Source organism: Miniopterus natalensis, chromosome 1, assembly GCF_054644295.1.
Source record: "Miniopterus natalensis isolate mMinNat1 chromosome 1, mMinNat1.hap1, whole genome shotgun sequence".
Taxonomy (NCBI): Eukaryota; Metazoa; Chordata; class Mammalia; order Chiroptera; family Miniopteridae; genus Miniopterus; species Miniopterus natalensis.
In genome coordinates this window covers 129614013-129639091 of record NC_142081.1, presented here as the reverse complement: position 1 = coordinate 129639091, position 25079 = coordinate 129614013, and the positions used below count along the sequence as shown (strand labels likewise).

The following is a 25079-nucleotide window of genomic DNA, read 5'->3' as shown; positions in this document are numbered from 1 at the left end:
TGCTCAGAGCTAACCAGTGAGGAAATCTACAAAGCAAGGGAATTAATTCATCTCAAAGATGGCACTTATCCGCAAGAGAAACATTTTTGCAATACTTCAAAAATAACTGAGGTGTGCAGGAACTTTGTTGGAATTACTTGTTTTTAAATGTTCACATCTACCTTTCCATTCTACTGGATTCCCTGACCCATACTTCCTTCCTACATCCCTCTTACATGTCGCTTCACCAGTCATTTTGTCCCTCAGTCACACAAGCAACAGGCTATTCAAGATAGTGTTTGATTTATGCTGCTCAACTTTAGGGACATTTGCATAATTTTAAATTTTCTGTAAAGACTGAATTGACTTTTTCCTTCATACTTATTCAAATCAATTCCATGCAAAGGAGTGTGATCCTTTGTTAAATCTCTTCAGGGTAAATAAAGAAACAACTATGTTCTTAACTTCAGAAAAAATTCTAAGAGTTCAATAAGACACTTATTTCTCCTATTTCAAAGCAACTACAATTTGAGTTTGGGATCAAATTTCTTCCAACCAAAAATTTACTTTTTGATAGGCACAAAGGGTAGGATTCTCTTTATAGGTCTGAAACCTGCTTTAATTTCGAGTTGTAAGGCTCATTATCCTTACCCTTTATCTCTTACTCTCCACCAATTAGAACAAATCCTTACGAGTCATCAGGTTTCCGAGTTTTTACAAAAACTAATGCCGGTTAGGGAATCGCATGCCAAGGTACCCGAGTTGCCCTCGAATAGGAAAACTTCATCTTTCAGAATGGGCACTGAATAATTTTCTGACTCACATTAATGTAACATACTTTGTGGCTCTTCGCAACCAGAAATAGGCCTTCGAGAATCCTCTGTGCCTGCAGTTCCTCTCATCATGATGTCTGGGTTCTTCTCCCTGCTTCCCTCAAAGTGCAAGCTATCAGCACTGACCCAGAAAGGCCCAGTAGCGTGATGAGTAGTGTGTCTAAGGTAAGGCTCCCATTACTCAGATGACTTGGACACTAATGACAATGGCAGTTATGTCCTGTAGCTTACCTCACATCTGAACAGTGGTTACAGGTTAAAGTAAAGTGTGTTCCTTGCAGACACAGGATAGGTGGGATAAAATATAGTACAAGCCCTATAGTCAGTTATTTAAAAATAATATTTTTAACAAAGTGACTGGAACAGAGCCCGGCCAGCATGGCTCAGCAGCTGAGCATCGACCTATGAACCAGAAGATTGTGGTTCGATGCCTGATCAGGACACATGCCCAGGTTTCAGGTTCAATCTTCAGTAGGGGGCGTGCAGGAGGCGGCAGATCAATGGTTCTCTCATCACTGAAGTTTCTGTTTCTGTTTCTCTCTCTCTCTCTCCCTTCCTCTCTCTGAAATCAATAAAGATATATATATATATATATATATATATATATATATATATATATATATATATATATATATTTTTTTTTTTTAAGTGACTGGAACAGAACCACAAGGATTCTTTTACAATTGTTCTGGCAGAAAAACAAAACTCATGCAGGTAACTGGGGACCCTCTACATTTCAAAGCCTGTATGATGAAATAAACTCTTCTTCAAAGCTAATGTCTGAACATCACAAGGCAGCCCCATGCTTTCCACTCCTACAAGTTCTCTAAAGAAAAAGCAATTAAATAGTAACCCCAGTACTAACCATAATCAATTCACTCTGGGATTTGGAAGCTCTCATCCCAAGGCGATGAATGGACTTCGGGGCTCACTGGTACCCTAGCTTTCTCCAGCATCAAAGCTAAGATGCTCCCACTGCATGTACTAGGGATCAGTGCTAACCCGAGGAGACATTTGAAAATGCAAAGCATGGAAACTCAACATCTATTCAGTAACACAAAGCCACTTTCACCACAACAATTCAACTAGAACCTACTATTTAAACCTAATATTCATTCTGGGTCCAATAAAGCAAAGAAAAGCACAAATTCTCCATTCCTACATCATCATTTAAAATATAATAAAAAGAGCATTCATTTTGTTGTTGTTGCTATTTTGGGGAGGGTGCTGATATTTTCGTGTTTTGGGTTTTTTTTCATACATTGGCCATCCACAGGTCGGCTTTTTCATTTTTGTGTAACAATAATCATCCATAGTTCCCTCTGTTTGATATTTTAGTTTTTATTCACTATTTTAATTTTTATTCACTGAAATGTTGGGTGAAGTGGATGACATACTAAATTTTACATCTACTAGAAAAGTATTTTTTAAATAAATTTTTAGTTCCTTTTTTTTAAAAAAAATATGTCTTTATTGATTTCAGAGAGAGGAAGGGAGGGGGAGAGAGAGATAGAAACATTAATGATGAGAGAGTCATTGATCAGCTGCCTCCTGCACGCCCCTTACTGGGATTTGAGACCAAAACTCGGGCATGTGCCCTGACCAGGAATCAAAAAGAGATCTCCTGGATCATAGCTCAATGCTCAGCCACTGAAACACACCAGTCGGGCTTTACTTCTACTTTTAAACACCAACAGTCTTCCCTTTAAATACCACAGCTTCTCAATTATTCTATATAAGAATGAGCAGAATTATCCTTTAGAGACACGTATTGCAATATTTACAGATGAAATGATATGATGTCTAGGATTTGCTTCAAAACAATACAGGCTGAAGAAATGAGTGAAAGTATTGGTTAAATAATGTTGCCCTTGAATTGATCACGATTGAAGTTGGTTAATGAGCATGTGAGGGTTCTCTATATATCCTATCTACTTTTGGATATGATTGAATTTCCCACAACAAAAGAATTTTAAAAGCAGAATGGGAGTGCATTTTAAAAAGGAAAGCTGCAAACTACAGCAAATTACTAGAGCTCCAGGGTTTAGTTGAACATGCCAATGTAGAGTTGAGAAATTGAAGAGTTTGGGCATTAATTCTTTTTTTGTTCTTAAACAGCTCACTGCTTCATTAAAATGGATTCACCATGTGTTCATTGTGGAGGCACGAAGGTCTCCAAGTATAAGAACTTCAACCATGACAAACTGGTACTAACCTAAAGGCAACTCCCATATAGATCAGTTTATGACAAGGCCACTGTGATATTCGGTGTTTAGACCACATTTATTAACCTACTACCAACATGGTGGGCACACACATAAACGTGTGAGCCTGAACTAATTTCACTTGTGCGTTGAATGGAATGGGGAAACCAGAATATCCTTCTAGAATATTCTGAATGGGAATAGGAGACTACAAGATTAACTTATATAGGAATGAGTCAATTAAAAAAATAAAAGTTGAATTACGTAACTCCAGTTTTTAAAAAATAATCACTAATGCCCCGATTTCCTTTGTTTTATCCAAAACTATCATGAAACAATTTCTTAAAAGACCCAAAATGTAAGTTACTTTGACACAAATTAAAAAACAAAAGCAATATTACTAACAATAATATGTCTTCTGAAGAATTGTATTAGCCTTTTGGGGGGAAAAAGAGGGACATATGTGTCAAGAGTCAGAGGGGTAAAAAAAGCTTTGTGCCAGTAGCCTTTGTCTACTGGAAAACTACTAGGTAGAATGAGCTCATAAATCCAACTCAAAAAACACCACTTTTTTGTTTTAGGCCACAAAACTTTCAGGTAAAGGGGGCAGAAAATATGACTCTATCACCACAACTTCTACAAGTTCTTAGCAGATTTGTTGGGTGATATGTCCTGAGACATAAGTATGGTAGGAGGAGAAAACATGCATCCTTTGTATTATTCTCATTCACTGACCCAGACATCCACCAATTCACAATTATTCATATGCTTCTGATGAGCAGCATGGTGTGTTTCAATTTGTCTAAATTAGTCAAGAGCTCCTCATACCTTGTTGGTGTAACCCCTGGTAGTTTTTGTTCATGTACTGATCTGCCTGCCTCATACTAGAGGAAGGAACATATTTTGTTTATATTCTTACCTTCCTAATATTCAAGTCTTAAGAAGTTTTGCATTTCATGGGTCAAGAACATAGGTTGAATATGTGAGTGTGCCATCATGAAAAGAGAGGAGAGAACAAAGAAAGTTGTCATTACTGTGGTTTATCTGTAATTCATAATTAATTTTGAGGAGATATGGCACATAAGGACTATTTTTAAAAGTTATGAAGTGATGTCAGGTAAGGAGTAGAAAAAGGGGATCAACAGAGAAAGTGAAGGGACACAGGAAAGGGCTGGACAGAGAGGTGGAGCCAGGAGACTGAGAGAAGACAAAAACTGCCAAGGCGAGAACTCAAAGCTGAGACTCCCACTGCCCGCCCATGAAGACTGGGTGAGCTTACAAAAGACAACTTCCAGATTCCAGAGCTTGTAGGTTCCAAAGTCCTTTCTAAAAGTCATCCAGCCCCTTCAAGGCCACTCTAAATAGATAATTATCTCCTACAAAAATAAGAAAAGTTTAACATAAACTAGTAATTCCAAAATTCTTTTTGACATCCTTCATTCCATGGCCAAGCCGACAGCTACAAAGCAGTGTGAGTATAAACAAGGAACCAGAGGCACAGGAGTGTCTGGGCTTCCCCCTCTCCCCTTGAGCATCAGATTTATCATCTGAAAGTGGGGTTCAACCATTTGCATAAGTGGCACACATCCTTTATCAGTGTCTCACAAAGGCACCAATAACTAGAACATAAATCTTATGGGAGTAGAGACTTCATCTATGTAGTTCACCATTCTACGTCTAGTGCCTAGAAATGGCCCTGACCTGTTAAATACCGAATGAATCTCCACTGCCTAACCGAGCACAAAACTCCTGCCATGTTCAAGGCAAAAATGAAGGCACTGAATACCTGACCTCTGTTGTCTTCACAGCCCTAACTTCCCTTATTCTGACCAACTTCAAGACTAAAGTCCAAAGTGGCAGGAGCTGCTGGCCTAATTTTGAACCTAACGTTTGACTACATGCATAGAAAACATATCCTAAAACTTTCTCTTTTATCCCTTTGTGCAAAGTAATTGAATCAAAATATTTTAATCAACGGCCTTGGATGTAGTCTGTTTTATTTTCTTTCTGGACACCTGTGGGACTTTTCTGTCCCAAAATTGCACAATGATGTGCCTTGGTGAGGGGCTTTTTAAGTCCCATATACTCTTCTTAAACAGTTGAAAATACTTACCTTCAGAGAGAGGATATTTTGCAGAATGTGAGCAAATAATTGCTTATTTTAAAAATAAGCCTTTTAGAACTATTTGTCTCTTGAAGATACTGTATACATATTAACTTATAAACTCTTGTTTTTAAAAAAAAATTTTTTTAAATAAAAAAGTTAACATAGGCCAATATGATATATTTATTAATACAGAAATTCAGAAATAATAAATGACTTTGCTGTTCCAGATGTGCAGCAACTCAAAAGCACAGTGACAAGGGTGAATGGTGAATCCCAACTATTAGAAAGGCAATCATATTGGGGCCGTTAATCTCTTTAAAAGTCAATACAGAGGTAAGTATATATCCTATTAAATCAATAGCAAATACTACAAATTCGAAATCTAAGGTACTCTACTATAGAAAATGCGGGGGGGAAGTCATTTGCTTGGTTTTATATTTCAAGCATTTTCCTTGGTATGCTTCCCAAAATGAAACAGTTACCCTAAAAAAAATTTTCTTAGCTAAATAAGTGCAGTAGATACTGCTAAGTGTTCCCAAGGATCTTTTTTCTCTTTTTTTTAGTAAAAGAAGCCTCTTCACCCTGGGAGGTTTGGGTGAAGGTGAGACCTGTTGTTACAACGTGCATTTCTCACTCCCCCTTGCAGCAAGGTATGGCCACGACAGAGGGAAGGTGAGCAGCTGGCCCTGGACTCTCTCTCTCTTTCCCTTTCTTGCTGGGGATGAAAAGGAAAATCAAGGTTCTACCATGGAGAGGTGGAAAACTCCCAATGGTGCAGAGCAAAATGGAGAGAACCCAGTGCGCCTAAAAAACCTAACGGAATAGAGGTATCACCATCCCTGAACTGCAAATCTCTGGCCTGTTGCAGGATGAGCCATAAACTTCTAACTTAATGTCAACCACAGTCTCTTGGGGTCCTTCTGTAATAGCAGCTTATGTTGGATCCTAATACATAAACCACACAATCAAGGCCCTCAGATGAGCTGTAAGCTAAATCCTCAGGAAAGAGAATGTTGAAAAAGAAAAAGAGAAAGAGGGTCTGGGAAGAAAGAAGAAAGGGTACCAGGAAGTTTAGGAAAAAATTCAAAAACGACCAAATAGCTTAGTTTCTAAAAACCACTTAAAAATCTTTATAATACTTTAACACACAATGTTTCTAGGTAGTCAGAGTAGACCTATACTCTTGGAAATGTAAAAAGATTTCTTTTGATAGGAGAAAGATGAGTTAAATTGGGAAACTAAGCAAACAAGCATTTCAAAAATTTTTAATTTAATCTAAACATACTGTACTTAAATATTTGTTAAAGGACTGCAGACAGCTATGTTAATAGAATTTGTAATTGATGTTTATTTGCTGATTGATTATTTATGTGAACATACTCCTGCAGAAACACTTCACAGAAATCCAGCCCAGAAGGGCAGATACATAAATACATAACACTTAACTGAAAGAACCATAATCAGACATATAAATCTAAAGCTCTGTGTACATTAGAGATCTAAATATTAATTATGATGGGCTAACAAATTACCCATTAGATGTACAGATGAAGAATGTAAAAAGAGTGTTGCTTTCTTCATTTCACAAAACAAATCTGTGATTAAATATTACTCCAAATAACACTAAATAAGGCCTACAACTCATCCTTTGATCGCTATAGGACAATAAAACATTTAAACCAGAAAGTAAGTCTTAAATAAATTTTATTTTCTTTGGTGATTATAGAAGAATTTGTTGTGTTTATGTTTAAAGGTGTAGGGTGGGAGCTGATGGGGTTGGAAATTGTTTTGTTTTATGATGATCTCGAAAGATATTCATCAGAGAATTTTCTAAGAAATAAGCTGAACAGATGCTAATGTCTTAATATAATTGCCTAGTGTGAAAAAAAATAATTACAGATTATTTCAATGGCTATAACTTGTTTCCATAATCTGAGACAGGCTTTTGGAAACTATTAGTGACCATTATATAAATATGTCATTATGGTCTTTTAAAATTTTTTGTATTGTTTAATCAACTATACTTAACATCTCTGTCAATTGGTAATATAATCAGAAAAATAATTATGAAAACCCTTAAAACCATATTTCTAAAGCAATTCTCTCTGATTAAGCCTCTTTAGAAATACAAAATTTTTAGTAGTTGGTTACTGTAAATTCTCACAGCATGGCCTAAGAACATTTAAAAATAAAAACAGTTGGGCCTCATTTTGTGTAATCATTCTATCCTTAAAGCTTTTGTAACTAAATTTGTTTTTTTAAATGCTTAACATAAATTTTTTTCAAAGGAAAGGCAATTTGTACAATCCACAGGCTGTTTTGGCCTGTTCTGCATGTGAGTTCCTTGGTACATTGAAGTTCTCATACATGGCAGCACAGTAGAGCTGGTTACTTCTCCAGCATCTGGACCACAGGGTCTTTAAATGTGTGATAATCACCATGATAAAGATGAGATACCCAAGATGATCACTGAAGTGAAGTGAAGTGAAGTGAAGTGAAGTGAAGTGAAGTGAAGTGAAGTGAAGAAGTGAAAAAAGCACCCAATGACTACGAAAAGACATGGAGGAAACTTAAGTGCGTATTACTAAGTGAAGGAAGCTAGTCTAAAAAGGTGGCATACTGTATGGTTCAAACTACGTGACACTCTGGAAAAGGCAAAACTATGGAGACAAGATCAGTAGTTACCAGGAGTTAGGTGGTAGGGAGGGATGAATAGGAGCAAAGGGGGTTTGGGAAGCTGTGAAATGACTGTGTATGATGCTATAATGAAGGATACATGTTATTATACACTTGTTCAAACCACAGAATGTACACCACCAAGAGTGAACCTAATGTAAACCGTGGACTTTAGGTAATTATGATGTGTCAATGCAGGTTCATCAGCTGTAATATACATACCACTCTGGGGAGGAATGTTGATAGTGGGGGGAAGCTGTACATATGTGGGGTCAGGGAGTACATGGAAACTCTCTGTACTTCCCTCTCACTTTTGCTTTGAACTAAAACTGCTCTAAAAACAGTTTATTAAAAAAAAAAAAAAGCACTGGTCCAAGGTGCTCACTTTAGCCCATTCCTCACCTTTCTGATCCCCAGCTTTGCCTCTAACTCTGAAGTCTCAAGAATTTATATGTATGACCTCCCTATCCATCTCTAAACCCCCTGCATGAAATCACAGTAACCAACAGAATCAAAGTTCTGTTCCCTAATAGAACAACGTGAAAACCATCTAAAACAGGTGACACTGAGTCAATAAACGCTGTTGCTGCTCAATTTCCAAATGTTATGGGATAGCAGGTGTAATGGAGACCTCAGCACCATCCCCTAACCTGATCATATAACCCTATGACCCCCAGAGTTAAATCCCAGAAACCAGTCCCAAGTTTGGTTCCAGGACCATTGCCCAGGGTCCAAAGTAGATAGAACAACTCACTGGGCTCACGGAATGCTGCTCGGAATCTCATTCCTTTCAGTCTCTGCCTCTTTTGCTCACCTTCTGCTTTCCCCAGGCCCTCAAGCTGAGTCCCCTGATTTCCAGCCCCAACAGGTGTCAATCTGGGACAGCTGTATTTCAAGGACTGCTGCCACCAAAGCAGAAATCGCCCAGTTTCTACGAGCCCCTGTAACTTCTCAAAGAGGTAAGAAGACTGTACCACCAGCTCAGAAGTCACCCAGCCCTGGGATCCATGCACCCACCCCTGTCCAAACTTGTCTCATTCAGGTCATCTGTTCAAGGCCCAAGAGGCATCACCATGGCCCCATTTCACAGCTTCCTCTTCCTGCCTCAGTCTAGCCTTTTGGGGAGGTCAGGTCATACCCTGATCTGTACTACTAAGTTTCCCAGCCCAGTGCCCAATCCTGCTATAGGGCCCATCCCACTTATGGAGTCTTGCTTTGTTCTGGCCAGGCCTATAGAATCCCCAGGCCTGGAACATGGGACCTGGACTTCCCATCTGGATACATCTTCCATCTGATAGAACCTCAATGCATCATCTTAGAAAATCGATCTTAACTGACAGCTAAACTATCACAGAGATTTCCTCAACTCTGGACCCACCCAGCTACACTCCAGGTCAGCCCAATTCTCAGCCATGGATGCCTACCACAGGTTCCATCTCAGCACTGTCCTGGTTCCTCTCTGACTACATGCCCACCCCAAGTGTCTGTCAGCTGAACAACACAGCATAGTATATCTCAGAATACAAAAATCATTAAAATCTATTATTTGTGTACCAGGTCAGTGGCTCGAGGCTGTGTTGGATTAGGGTTTTACCATGTTTAAAGAGCCAAAATAAGAACAGTTTGATTACTAGAAGTCTGCATAGAAAAGAGTTCTACCATGGTTATGATAATAGCTCATTGATTAATCAAAGAACTTATATGTTTATAAACATAATCCATGGACACAGACTTTGGTTTGGGGAATGCCTGGGGGTAGAGCAGATGCAGGGTAGAGGGGATCAATGAGGGTAAAAAGGGGACATCTGTAATATTTTCAACAATAAAGATAAAGAAACTTTAAAAATAATAATAATAGCTCATTAATACATTCCACTCACAGAGCACCTGTCAGAGTCCCAGCTCTTTACATTTTGTTTCTCCCACCACATCCCTCTGAGCTTAACCTTTTCTGTTGCCACCTACTTAGTAGATAAAAAATAAATGTAAAACCTCTTTGAGGATTGAGAATGGTATAAATCAATTATCTGGCTTTGTAATATAATAGCCAACACCTCACTGTGTAATAACCCCAAGCCCTCCAGACCTATTGACAGGATTATTTGCTCCTACAGTAAATGGCATTAGATTGCTCTTGCATTGCTATCAACTTTTCCCAGTTTTTCCACCTCCTCCCTGGCAGTTGGGCTGTTGGTCATGATTTATCAGTGAAACAAGTATGTATGACTAACAACCCTCTTCCCTGCTCCTAACCACTGCACGCAATAAGCAGCAGGCCTCAAAATCCGAGTGTGGCTGGTGTGTATGAGTGCGGTCAGATTTAAAAGGCTCTTGAGTAAATAATATACATGCACTACTACCAATTAGTCTTTGCTGGTGTTATTTTTTAATTAGCTCAGAGGCTTTGTTCTTAACCATTTAACAACCACTGAGCTTTAACTAAATGTAAGGTATAAAAAAGTAAAAGGGTGTTGTGATTCCAACTATATAACATCCTGCAAAAAAGGCAAAACTGCAGAGACAGTAAACACATCAGTGGTTGCCAGGGGGTGAGGAAGAGGGAGGTGTGAAAGGTGGAGTAGAGAATTTTTATGGCAAGGAAACTATACTGTATGACACTATAATGGTGGGTACATGTTCAAACCCATAGGACTGGGTTTATATTTGTCCAAACCCACAGGATGTATAACACCATGAGTGAGCCCTAATGTAAACTGTGGGCTCTGGGTGATGATGACCTGTCAATGTAGGTTCATCAGTTGTAACAAATGTACTGTCTATGAGAGATGTTGATAGTGGGGGAGGCTGTGCATGTATAGGGGCAGTGGATATATGGGAAATTTTTGCACCTTCCCCTCAAATTTGCTGTGAGCCTAAAACTGCTCTTAAAAAAATACAGTTTTTGCCCTGGCCAGTGTAGCTCAGTTGGTTGGAATGTTGTGTGCATCAAGTGTATTGAAGGATCCAAGGTTCGATTATCAGTCAGGGCACATACCTAGGATGCAGGTTCATCCCTAGTCAGGGTGAGTACCAGAGGTAACCGATTGATGTTTCTTCCCCACCCCACCCCCCCGATCCCCTTCTTCTCTCTAAAATCAATAAAATCATATCCTCAGGTGAGGATTATAAAAATAAAGTTTTTAAAATAGCTAATAAATAAATAGGTAGGATTCAAAAGTGAGTAAAAACTATTCTTAGCCAGAAGAATGGAGGAAAATAAGCATTTCTCCATTTCCTTCTTTCTACATTTTAAACATTGCTCTGAGGAGTTAATACAAATCACATTTAATACACAAAACAGCTCTACAAGGCAGCTGTCATTATCTTTACGTTTTTAATCAAATGGGTGCGATTATTTTTCCATAAACAATTGTAACACAAGGCAAAAATAACCACAAAAAGATATAACCAAAATTCTTTGAGATCACAGAGAGGAAAAAACATTGGAAGTGCCTAGGCACTGAACACAGCTGGGTGAGGGCCCTCTATCGAGGCTCCATTCTAAGCCATCCGTCCTAGATGCAGGCACTTCCTCACTCACATCTCCCTTGCCACTGTCTGTGGAGCCAGGACTAGTAGGGTCTCCTACAGCGAAAAAAAAGAGGAGGGAAAATGGGATGCTGAGCATTCTTCCCACTTTCCAGTGCTCTACAGGTTACAGAGAGCTTTTGCATCTGCCATCAAAGCTGGTGCTGACAATAGGGCCAAGAGAGAGCAAGGTCAGGTATTAATTAGCCATTTTAAAGATGCGGAAAGTGTGAAATGCAAAGAGGTTAAGTGACTTTTTTCCAAGGTTACGTTAAACGAGAGGCACAGATGAGCCACTAGCCAGGCCACCTGACTCAGGCCAATGCCCTCTACTCCTTTGTTAGGGCCTGAAAAGCACTCTTACTGCACAGTCAGCTCCAGACACTCCAATTTATTTTATTTAAATACCAGCAGAATACAGACCAGAGGAACCTTTCCATTTAGCTGCCAACAGATCCCCACAGAAGTTAAGGGTCAGAATTCCATTACCAATCAGGTCAGCCTCCAGCTCTTGTAAATTTCCACTACCGGCTAACCACCCTTGAAAAATGCTTAGCAAAAAAGAAGACAAAGTTCAAGAAATGCAAAAGAAGTGCTGTCTCTGAGAAGTTCCCACCTGGACAAGAAGAGAAGACATCACCCAAGTTTGCAGAGATTAGTATTTCACATTAACTCCTGATACTGCTTAGCAAGACAAGAGTGAGATCTTCAAGAGTGAACAGACAGAGCAGAAATGACCAACAAATAAAAACGTACACTGGCAACAGCCACACAAAACATCCATTTCCAAAAATAAGTTCTTCATCTGAGTGCATGCCATGGGCCAAAAGCTGATTGCATTACAAATGTGCTTCATATAAATACTTGGTAATAACCATCTTGTATAATACCACCAAAAAACATTGGGCACATAGTAAAACCTCAATAACTAACCCTTCAGTTATCAACATAAAATTTTTTAGACTGACATAGAACTTTTTCCATACTCTGTGATACAGTAGTATCCTTTATGGACCAAACCAGCTGCTGGTGTCCATGAGTGGATTCTTCTCCATCATCCCAAAATCTCCCTTCTGCCGGTTCTAGGTTTCCCATCAGCAAGACTCAAACATATATTACACCAAGGGAATCCAACAACTTAAATATAAACTCTGTAAAAACCCAATCATGATAAATCCTTTCAAAGCCCTGAGAACTTCTAAACACCTAAATTTTAAGAAACACTGTCTTAATGAGTGAGCAAGAAGGGCTGTGGGGAAGCACCATCTTTAAAAATGCAGTCAGGGAGAGCAAGGGACCAGAGATGGGTTTAAGGTGAGTCACCAGCTCATCCCATCTTGTCTCCAGGTTGGACACGGGGGCATATTCAAAAGATTTACAGACTCACAAGGCTCAGGTAAGACTGCTCTGCACAAATGTGCACCTTCCAGATTGTCACAGCCAAATATATGCACAAGAAGGGAGGGACTAATCAGCTTTACAGAATGGCCTTTCATCTAACATAGCTGTCTACATCACCATTCTTTAAATTTTCTTGCTCACATTCCCCTTTCAAATAATTTTGAAAAACTAATGTACCCTCCTTATGTGTTTTCAATTTGGCATTCTAAAAGTTTTCATTTGTTTAAATAGCTGCAAAGGATGTCACTTCCTATGTACTGTACATATGACATTTTGAATGAAATTGCTGTATCACTCCCATAAATATATTCAATGGAATGATCTGATCCTTTCCACCATGCTTTTTAAATAGACATGAATAAGCACTACTTTACAGTCAGTTGGTGCAGCTTTCCTTTTTCTCCTTGGAATCAGATTCATTCCACACCCCTCAGACTCGTACCCTAAGGTTATACCTTTCTATTTCCAACATTCTGTTATTGCTCAGCCCATACTACTTCTCTAGCAACAGGTCTGCACGATGACCGATGATTACTAAGCAGAATGTGGTGACCACACTGTAAGGTATATAAATGTCAAATCACTGTGTTGTACACCTGAAACTAATATAATATTGTATCTCAACTACATGTAAATAAAAAATGTAATACTGCATATAGTTAAACTTTTTTAAATGTCTCTGACTATTAAATAAAAATGTTCTTTGGCCTAGATTACCAAAATTATTTTTAGTCCTGATCAAAGCAACTAAAATAACAATACAAATTTTGATGATTAAACATAAAAGGTACAGTACTCTCCCTATCTGAGGGAGATGTCCCAAGGCCCCCAGTGGATGCCTGAAACACCAGGTAGTACCCTATATATACTGTGTTTTTTGCTGTACATACAGTCCTGTGATAAATTTTAATTTATAAATTAAGCATAGTAAGAGATTAACAATAGCTAATAATAAAACAGAACAGCTATCACGCTACACATAAAAGGCATGTGAAATGTTGTCTCCCTCTCTCTCTCTCTCTCTCTCTGTCTCTCACTCTCTCTGATGATTGATTTGAGACTCCTACCGAGTGACTAACAGATAGGGAGTGTATACAGCATGGAGATGCTGGACAAAGGGGGGATTCACATCCTAGGCAAGACAGAGCTGGGAGGGGCGAGATTTCATCTCAATACTCAGAGTGGCGCATGGTTTAAAACGTATACACTGTTTATTTCTGGAATTTTCCATTTAATATTGTTGGACCATGGTTGACTGTGGATAACTGAAACCATGGAAAGTGAAACTGTGGATAAGGGAGGACTACTGTAAAATGTTTCGCAATGTTACGGTTGGAAGGGTGGTATGCTGCCTTGAGTAAACGAGGCTTCCCTTAGAACACTGATGTTTCGTGTTCAGTGTCACAAAGGCAATGAATGCACCACAGTGACTGGGGAGGGTGAGGCAGGAAAGGACACCAATGGTCGATTTCAGGGACAGAACTGGAGGATGTGGAAACTAACTCCCTAAATAGACCCAGGCCACTGACCCTTGGAAAGACATCCAGTTCACAGGGGACATGAGGAACCCACTGTGAAAACCTTGAACACGCCCACCTGTAACATGTACAGGACCCAGCGAGAATACAAATGTAGGTTCATATATCACATGTGGAAATATTTTAATGTTATTTATCAAGCGAACAAGTTGTGGTGTAAAGTATGTCCTATCCTCCTACACTGATAAATGGAGCTTCATAATGACAGAGTAAAAAAAAATATGTAAAAAGCTATAGTTTATATATGACTGCAAGTTGGTAAAATGCCAAAGATTACTAAATTTAATTATGATGACATATGTCTGGGTGTTCTGTTGATGGCTAGCAATGTTTGGATGAGTAATAAAAATTTACATAATTCATAAATTTTTATACATTTAGTCCATAAAAATTCTTTTCTTTACTTCCATTTCAGAGAAATCATTAACTATCTAGTTTTAAGAAATTCAAAATTTTGCATAATTTGTATTCTATTCAAAGAAATCATCTAAGAGACTAAAACATAATTGCAGCCAGTCTATATAATTTTAATATTTTTAATCAAAAAATGTAAAGTGCAAAAATCAAAATTTTTAATTTTTTATCTTCAAAAAAGTTACTTTCCCTTTAAATATTCTATATTATCTACTAAAATTAATAAAATTACAAATTATAACTAGTAAATATCAAATTTTGATCTAAAATATTTAAATAGAGTTAAATATTTTATTTAGTGTTCTGACATTTTAATCTTATTAAATGTGATTATAATAATAAACTATCCAGTTCTAGCACTCAATATCTATCCAGCTGCCAATGTGAAAAGTCAGTGTCACACTTCCTGTGTGATGCCATGTCTGAGGTATATATTATGTGTGAAAGTATAAATTTATATTGTAAAATACATTGTTTAATTGTGCAAAACAAAAATAAACTTTGTTTAATGTCGTTAAATATTCTTCAGCCACTGTACATTAACTGTTGAAAATTCTGCATAGAACAGAAGCATGGCCCTAGAAGGTCAATATGGCTTTAGAAAGAAGGCATGCCCTGGACAGTCAGCATGGCCTTGAAAAGAAGGCATAGCCCTGGCATAGAGGCATGGCCCTGAATGAAGGCATGACTCTGGAAGGTCAGCATGGCCCTGAGTGAAAGCATGGCCCTGGAAGGTCAGCATGGCCCTGAGTGAAGGCATGGCCCTGGAAGGTCAGCATGGCCCTGAGTGCAGGCATGGCCCTGGAAGGTCAGCATGGCCCTGAATGAAGGCATGACTCTGGAAGGTCAGCATGGCCCTGAGTGCAGGCATGGCCCTGGAAGGTCAGCATGGCCCTGAGTGAAGGCATGGCCCTGAGTGCAGGCATGGCCCTGGAAGGTCAGCATGGCCCTGAGTGAAGGCATGGCCCTGGAAGGTCAGCATGGCTCTGGACAATCAGCATGGCCTTGAAAAGAAGGCATGGCCCTGGAAGGTCAGCATGGCCCTGAGTGAAGGCATGGCCCTGAAACCTCAAGGCTTGTTCAAGAGCCCAGAGCAAGAAGAGACGTGGGAGAAGCCCACCAGTCCAACAGGCTAGAGGGCAGTCAGAGGCATGAAGGAGGGTGGATAGACCGCACTGAGGGCTCCGGACTCAGGGTGGGAACACAAGGGAGGTCATGAGGCAGGGTCAGGGCTGGAAACAGCAGAGGTCCAAGAGGGCAGCTGTGCTAAGGAAGGCGTGTCTGTGCAAAGGTGAGTCCAGGCTTGTCTCGCAGGCTCTGCACTAGTCATCCATTCAGGGCAGTAAAGGGTCTACCCAGAGCAGGAGCTGGGGCTGAATGGGAGCTGAGCCCCCATGTACAGGAGGCCCGGACAAGGATCTCTGTCTGGATGGAAGTGGGGAGCGAAGGGAGAAGAGCAGACAGGTGAGACTGGGGCTCTGACAGTTAAGGAGATGAAGGATTAACAATGAGGAAAAGAGTCAGAGAAGAGGCCAAGAGCCCACAGAACTAATTCACCCCACATTTCACACAGAATTAAACACAGGCCTGATTTTAAAGTACACATGCTGCTGGATCAAGAAGCAAGAGAAAATAAATTCATTTGTGAATGACACCAAAAAGGAAAATCTTATAGTGCCGCGTTGTGCTCACAGTTTTCATGTAGTGCAAAAAAGCCCAAACAGCATCTGATACAATTTACATAACTTTACATCATCTCATGATTATCACTTGTCAAGAAAGTTGTAGGCCGAATCTCTTCCACTTATTTGCCTCCAAAACGGACAAAATTAAAAACATCCTGGACAAGTAGCTTTCCACCCTCTTCCGAAAAAAATCACAGGGAGCCAATTCTACAGTGTTTCTTAGTAATATGTTTCCAATATTTCAAGTCTGAACATTCTAAAGTCTTATTGACACGTAAAATCAATAAACAAATATTTACTGACCTTTGCTATTTTCAAAGCATTGATTTCAAAACTGGGAGGAAAATTTTGCCCTTAGCTTAAAATCTACTTCAAGCTGTCTGGCCTGGAGACAAGCTTTTTACCCTTTTCAAGCCACATTTTCTCAAGTGTAAAACAAGAGTTATACAATCCAGTTTATATAGATGATCTAGGGTTAAATTTAGTTACTTGGCACATAGTAGGCACACAGTAAAACCATTTGGTGGGGGAGAGAAACTGTTTTTAATTGTTCAGCATGATACAAACATGCTGAAATTCATGATTCATTTATACACGAGGCAAGAAAATGATAAAAGGATATGTGGTATATAATGAGTTTCAAAAGACAACAAATATTAAACAGGGATTAATAAGAGAAAACGTGATTTTTTACTCATAAACAAGTAGTTATACATCACCACCTGCATAAAGGTTTTTTATTTATACGAGGACCCTTTAGTTTGCCTTCATTTTTTTTTGGTCTTTGTTTTCTTTCCTTCCACATATTTTCTTAGGGTTCTGTTCATATAGTGTCTTTATTCAGAGCCTTTTCATAAGTCTCATTCATTGCTCTTTGAATTCTTTTTTTGTTGTTAATCCTTACTTGAGGATATTTTTTCCATTGATTTTTAGAGAGAATAGAAGGAAGGAAAAGAGAGAGAAACACCAATGTGAAAGGGACATATCAATTGGTTGCCTCCCACATGCACCTGACTGGGGCGGGGGATCGAACCTGCAACCCAGGCATGTGCCCTTGACCAGGAATTGAACCTGCAACCGTGGGCCGGCGCTCTTACCACTGGGTCACAGCAGACAGGGTGTGCTCTTTGAATTCTTACATTCAGAACATTTTTGAGCTGAAGGAAACCTTAACAATATCTGATCTACCTGGTGTTTTAAGATGGAGCCTTGGAAACTTGGGGTCACACGTTCAGAGGCTGCACAAGGACATGTGTGGCTCTCCTGTTCCATGCCTGACACTGGAGGTATTAGCCCAGATGCCCACATAGCCTGAGCAGATAAGAAAACCCAAGCAGGGAACAGAAGATCTAGAGAACAAATGGCCACCTGAAGAGGCTGGCGCTGCGTTAAGGGCTGCCCTGTGAAATGCAGGTCCAACGCGCCTGTGTCATCTAAGTTTTCAAGAGGTGATGATAACCCAAACTTTTAAATGAAGTGATTTGTAAATGGTCAATACCACAATTATTTCAAAATACTGGTTAGTTAAAACACACACACACATCCTCATTCATGTATACAAATGCACAAACATGTTCACAGATAAAAATGCACATACACATGCATACACACAGTCATGGATGCAAACACATGCATGCTCACACATGTATATAAACACACATGCTCACGCACATACACACATGGTCATCACACATACAAACACAACCACACATCTGCAAACCAAGTCCACTTTGGTCTACACCATGATGAGCCTGTACACAGGCTCTCCTCCTCTGATCAGATAGGACTCAAAACCATGGATATTGTTTTAAAAGGGCCATTAAGTATCTAGAGGGAAAGAATTACTCTTTTCTACCTGAATATTCCTTCTTTCACACACCACTGTCAAAAATGGCTTTTTCACAATAGGATACTAACGCACTTTTTAAAGTATGTATCTATGACTTTTAGTTTATTTACTGTCATATTTATCAAATACATCCTACCTTTTCTTATGTGTTTTTTCTCTTTACATTAAATTTCTAATGATTAGTGAGTTTATCCCTGTGCTTCCCTCGACTCCACTTAGGATTAATTTTGCTCTTTGAGTTTTTAGCATATATACTTTTCTTATTAATACACAAATGAAAACAATGTGATTGTGTAGGTTTCATTAGTGTTACTAAAATGTAACTTAAGTAATAAAATATGAACTGTAAACACTGACAGTCTCATATAACACAAATTCTACTTCTCAGAGTCTGCAGTTAGGCAATGGTTAGAGAGTGCTAAGTCCTGTCATCTGATCACTTCACAGTTCTGTGCACCCCCTGCCAGCATCTCTTACTTTACAATCAACTACAGTAAAAACAGCAATCCCCAAAACAGCCCTAGGACCAAGCTTCACACCTTTTCCTAACACTTCATGAATAAACATCCCTTTATTCAAATAAGTGATATAATAACTAACTCCAGTAATTTTGATTCAACTTTGAATGGTAAATAGAGTCATTCTGGCAAGACTGCAGAGTTTGCAATTCAAATTACAGGAATTTTCATAATGGGGAAAATAAAAATTAGTAACATGATTCCTAAGGCACCTAATCCCAGTACTTTCCTGCAACAGTAGAAAGCACACATAAATACTCCTCAGTGTACAAGCCGAGGGTTACTGTGGACTGGCATCATCACACACATTTACCTGCAGTCTGACAGCATTCCTTTCAGGGACTCAGCAGGTACCTACCTGCCAGAACTCCAGAACCCCAGAGCTCCGCCACTCCAGACATCAAGAGGTATTGCTGTTCCTTCTCAATAAATAATAGTGCAACAATCACTGGATTAAATTACTTCCTTACATTATCACCATAAACAATAATTATTTGTCAGCTGCCCTTTGCGAGCTTTGCATGTGCTTATGAATAAATCACGCCTTATTGATTTACTAAGCCAAAATGTTTTACATTTTGCAACTCTAATAATAAGAGCTAATCCTCCACTGCACTGAGTGGTGCTTTAATGTAGTGTGTTTCTTAATACTTTTAATATGAAAGATTAATACCAATTAGCTCAGGAGCAGGGACACTGCTCTTTGAATGGCCAATTGGCCACTAAACCCAGGTCCCTCTAAACATGTCCTTGTTAGTGGCATTCTGTCTGCTGCTATGCTGTTTCCTTCCTCGTAACATTTGAAGTAATAATGACAGCTCGTATTAATTCAAAGGTTAAGTTCATTTAAAGGAGCAAGGCAGGAAAATATGGAACTGTAAAGAATGCTACGTGCTTCGTAAAACTATCATTGAAAATAATAAAATGTGTCTCTTTCAATGCGATGATTTCAGAAGATGTAAGTCAACTTTGGACAATCCCAAACATCCTGAAAGATCTTGAGTGCTACAAACTTAGTCTGATCACACAAGGCAATCCTCTCCTCCCCAAAGCACCCCAAGCTCCCATCATCTTGCTTAGTCCAACCATATTTTAAAGCTGTCATCCACATACCGAATGACTCAATTCCACATGCGCTGATCTTTCTCGCTCAGGTAAGATGACTGCCGGTTCTCTGGGTTGCATAGGGAAACCAGAGTCTACAATCCTCAGTGAGAGAAATCCTACCCAATGCCAGCGAGGATGGACCCAGGCACTCACAGTAATTTCCCATCCTAGTTTGTCCCTCAATTGGTTGAAACTTCATCGTCCCCAACAGTAACCTAGGAGCTTTCCTTCTGTGCTTCACACAGATGCATAGGCTCGATTTCCATAGACCCTAATTCCAAAGCAAAGTCTGCTGCTCATGTATACAATAGGAAAAGGAGCACCTTCTCCCTCCTCCTTTCCTTGGCAAGGATCACAAACCCAGACGTGTCAGACTGGAAAGCTTTTGGGACATTATAGTATACTCTTAACCTCATTTCAAAGATGCGAAAACTGAGAGAGGACTCACCCTGTAGCTAGGTCAATGGCAAAGGCAAGATAAGAACCTCACGTCCTGGCTCCAACTGCAACACTCCTCCCTCTATACAACCCACTCCCCGCCCCTACCCTGATTCCTGGGATCAGTAAGAAACCTATCACCATGGAACATTCCAAACAAGAATGTTATGTGTCATGGATTATTTGAACTCGTGTTAATATTCTGTGGTGCCTTTCAAGTTGAACCACCAGAAAGATCAACCAGGTACAGTTTCTGAATTCACAATGATATTAGCTCTCTAAGACAGAAAACCACAGAAACAAGATTCCTTGTTCAAAAATAAATTCTACGGTTCCCAGTGGAGCAAGTGCTGTCTGGCTACAAAGCAATAATTATCCTGTACTGCAGGAATCAATAAAACCTTTTGCCCCATGAACCTGCTATTTCCTGACTTTGTTCTCTGCACTAAAGATTTCCAAGCCATATTGATTACCTACTAAATTTCTTTAAAGTTCTTTTAAAAGGAGCAATAAAGAAATTCTCAAAATTAGCATAACTTGTTACCATGTGAAGAGCCTTCCAATCTTCCAGTCACATTAGTGGTTTCCCTCTTCACAGGGCTTTCCCATTTTTCATTTTGAATTTGTCATTTTAAGTGTGTCTGTGTCTTGCCTAATAGCAGGAAGTCAGTAGGATACAAATTTGACAGTGTTTCTGAAACTGTGACTGCTGCCACATTTTTCATCCAAGTGAGGAGGAAGAATCGATTAATAAACTATGCTGCCTTTCTCAAGCAACAGCATGGATGTTTACCAAGTGAACCCATTAGCTCTTAGAGTGTTAAAATTCAGCACCCTGGAACTTCTCTCAAAAACTAATCACTAAATAATCTATAACACAAAACCAGATTACGTCCTTTCCAAGGGCGTTTAGCTACTACAGTGTCAGACTTTAAGAGTGAGTCATGCGTGACTGAGATAAGCAAGGACAGTGAAAAGGCAAGGCTGCAGCCAGCAGTGGGAACCTGCCTCTCAGGACCCTTCTGTGTCCCCCTCTCACAGTGCCCCCAAGTGTGTATCGGCTCCCCAGAATTAACGCATGTCTGTCTGTACCCTCCTGAGTATGTGTGTGGCTTTTGTGAGTAGAGCTGGGCAAATAAGAATTACTCTAATTTTCTAACTAGAATTGTTATTTTCATAATATTCCATCAATACAATTCCATCCATCAAGACTGGTTTTCTCTATTCATAAGTAAATTAGATAACTGCATATTACATCTTCTCACCTCGGTGGCTATTTTAATTCAAAGCAAGATGGAATATTATTCAGCCTTTAAAAAGGAAATCTTGTCATGTGCTACCACATGGATGAACTTTGAAGGCATTAAGTAAAGTGAAATAAACCAGTCACAAGAGGACAAACACTGCCTGATTCTACTTACTTGAGGCATCTAAAGCCATCAAACTCACATAGGCAGACAGAGAGTAGAATGCTGGTGACCAGGGGCCAGGAAAGGGGAATGGGAGTTATTGTTCAAAGGGTATAAACTCTCAGTTATGCAGGATGAAAAAGTTCTATAGATCTGTCTCACAGCATTGTGCTTATAGTTAACAATAATGTACTGTACACTTAAAATCTTGTAAAAAGGATAAAAGTAAATAAATTAAAATGCCACTTATGGCACAATTTAGGCTGGGCCTGGGACTAAGAGTAGCAAGCATTACCAAAGGCATTACAGTGTAGCATTTGCCCAACCATTTGCAGAACTAGAACAGTGAAAAATAAAGCCTCATGTATTAACAACCATTCTCCAGCACTCACCTGAGAAGTACCCCTCAACAGAGAGGTGAAAAATAAAGGCTCCACTTCTGTATACAAAGACACAACCAACACAAAAGGGGGTAGGTAAGTCCTTGACTCAAAGAACCACACAATTCAAACTACAGCTGCAGCCAGATGTACACCAATTGACGAATAGACAAACAAAATGTGGTCTGCCCGTATGAGGGAATATGATTGAGCTATAAAAAGGAATGAAGTGCCGATAACGTGCTACAGCATGGCTGAGCTTTCGATACAACATGTTGAGTAAAAGAAGCCAAACACAAAAGGCCACATACTGTATGATTCCATGTATGGGAAATATCCAGAATAAACAAGTCTATAGAAACAAGAAGCAGATTAGTGATTGCTGCCAGGGCCTGGAGGGAGGGGAGAATAGAGAGTGACTGTGAACGGGTACAAGGTTTATTTGTGGGGTGATAGAAATGCTCTGGAATTAGATAGTGATAATGGTTGCACAACCTGGTGACTGTAATAAAAATCACTGAACTTTATAGGGATGAATTTTACAGTATGTGAATTGTATCTCATTTTTTAAAAACTCAATGGCGGGCACAGTTGCAAACATGATCAACATCAAGGGCACACGAGGCCTTGTGAGCAAACACAGAGTTTAACGGCAGTTGCCTGAGGAAGTGATAAGACAAGCTGCCAGCTGGAGGAGGAAGAAGCTTGGAAGAGGTTCTAGGCATAAAGGAGAACAGATGCGAAGGGCGAAAGCAAAAAGGAAATAAAGAAGGGCTTCTCCATCTTTCTTCTGAGACAATAAAGGGTCAAGGTGTTAGCTAAGGCCAAGGCACAATTCAATCCTCACATATGTCCCATTAATGCAACTCACACTCCATGCTAAATGACCCCACTATTTAGCAGCTCTCAATTATGCATTAAAAAAGGGAAGCAAAAAACCATGGACCATTCCCACCTATCAAAACAGAAAAACAATATATCAGAACTTTAAAAAGAACGTAAAATACAAATGCTCTGAAAGGCAAAAGCAATTGTGAATATGGTGGGCATGACAAACCTTGGAATTCAGCTCGAAAACTTCACATGTCCCTTCAAAATAAATATATCCATTCAAAGTTAAAAGTGGCAGCCACATACTAAGAAGACATTACACAAGCCTGAGAATTGGCATCAGAAGTCTTCAAGTGTAACTGCTGCCATCATCATGTAATGAAACACAGAGGAGAGGGGGTTGAGATTCAAGTATTGGGTGACTCCATTTTTCTCACTGACAGGATGAGTTCCTCTAATGTGTCTGTAATATGCTGTCCCATTTTTTACAGCAATGTTTCTCTACTACTGGCAGTCTGAACCCAATAATTCTTTGTTGGGGGGCTGTCCTCTGCATTGTAAGATGTTTAGCAGCATCCTGGCCTCCTCCCACCAAATGCCAGGAGCTCCTTCCTCCTCCCCCTCTCACAACCAAAAATGCTTCCAGACATTGCCGCATGTCCGCTAGGGAGTAAAATTGCCACTGTTTTTTAGCAACTAATGGGTCTTATCTACAAAAGCTTTGACAATTCCCTCTAGAGTAATGCCATGTCTCCTTGTGTTTGGTTTCTATATGCATCACATCTGAGAGTCTCCCCACAACAAGAGAGATTAAAACTTAGACCTGTTTCAGATGCTCTACAGCACTATCCAAAATGTGGAGTCTCTAAAGCAAAAGAAATGCAACATAATCCATCACCAACAGAAAACAAAACCTCAATCTCGGCCTCCCTTCAGCCTCCTTCCTACCTCCAAAATCAGGTTCCAGAGCTTTTGTCTCCTAAAGGTGACAGCTGGCTTGGCTGTCAGGATCAGCTCTGATATCAAAGAATGCACCCAAGTTCCCTCTCACCCCAGTGCCCTCAAACTAATGGAACTTGGGAAGCGATCTTTAAAGTGCCAGACCTTCCTGCTGAATCAGTTATGGAATCTCTGCAAGGTTTTCCCTGCAAGCTGCATGAATGAGGATGACCTGTAAACCCAAAGGCTCCGAATCGTGGGCCAGCCAGGAGCTTACCATCCGGGGGCATCAGGGCCTTGTTGTTCTGCGTGCACCACCCCACGGGGTGCAGATCGGCTATCACCACGTCACACCAGAAGTCAGCCCGGCGGTCCTCCCCATACCCACAGTAGCGCAGAAGCAGCAGCTGCCCGCAGGTCGTGATGACGGTGGCCACCCAGTACGTGTCTGGGTTGCTCTTATTCGCCACTTCCAATTTCATCCCTGGCTGGAAGTTGCTCTGAATGCTGATTTCAACCTTAAGGAACCAGGAGCACAGGAAACTGGTTATTACACTAGACACATACATAGAGAAGATTACAAGAACTGTTGAAAACATAGTGCTTAAAAACAGTATCTAGCCTGGCCAGCATGGCTCAGCGGTTGAGCATCGACCTAGGATCCAAAAGATGGTGGTTCGATTCCCGGTCAGGGCACATGCCCAGGTTGTGGGCATGATCCCCAGTGGGGGTGGGGATGTTCAGGAAGCAGCCGATCAATGACTCTCTCATCATTGATGTTTTTGTCTCTCTCTCCCCCCTCCCTTCCTTTCTCTGAAATCAATAAAGATATTTTTTTAAAAAACAAAACAGTATCTGTATTGCCCTAGAACAGCATTAACAAAAATACAACGCAAGCCACCAACGTGACACTGAATTTTCTAGGATCCGCGTTAAAAAAAAGATAAAACAGATGAAATTAATTTTAATAATGTATTTTATGTAACCTAGCATATCCCAAATGTCATCATTTCAAGATGTCATCAATATAAAATAGATTAATGAGATATTTTACATTCTTCTTTTCCAATGAAGCCTCCAAAACCCAGAGTGTATTCTACACTTCTAGCGCATTCCAATTTAGACGACACTCTTTCCATGTGCTCAACAGCTCCAGGTGGTTGGAGGCTACTTCGTGAACAGGACAGCCATGGGTGGATTTTCTTTTTATTAATGAAGGATTATAGCCTATTAATATTTACCA

The 25079-nt window shown here is 39.8% G+C and overlaps 1 protein-coding gene across 3 annotated transcripts in view; it reads right to left on the bottom strand.

The window, feature by feature from the left end:
* The window catches only part of SFMBT2 (Scm like with four mbt domains 2), a 203818-nt gene that overhangs the window by 141401 nt on the left and 37338 nt on the right, over positions 1–25079 (bottom strand). For all 3 annotated transcript variants that reach the window (XM_016219747.2, XM_087825829.1, XM_016219746.2), the window contains one exon: positions 24114–24354. In XM_016219747.2, coding sequence (XP_016075233.2) covers positions 24114–24354 — 241 coding nt within the window. The remainder of the gene's footprint in view (positions 1–24113; positions 24355–25079) is intronic.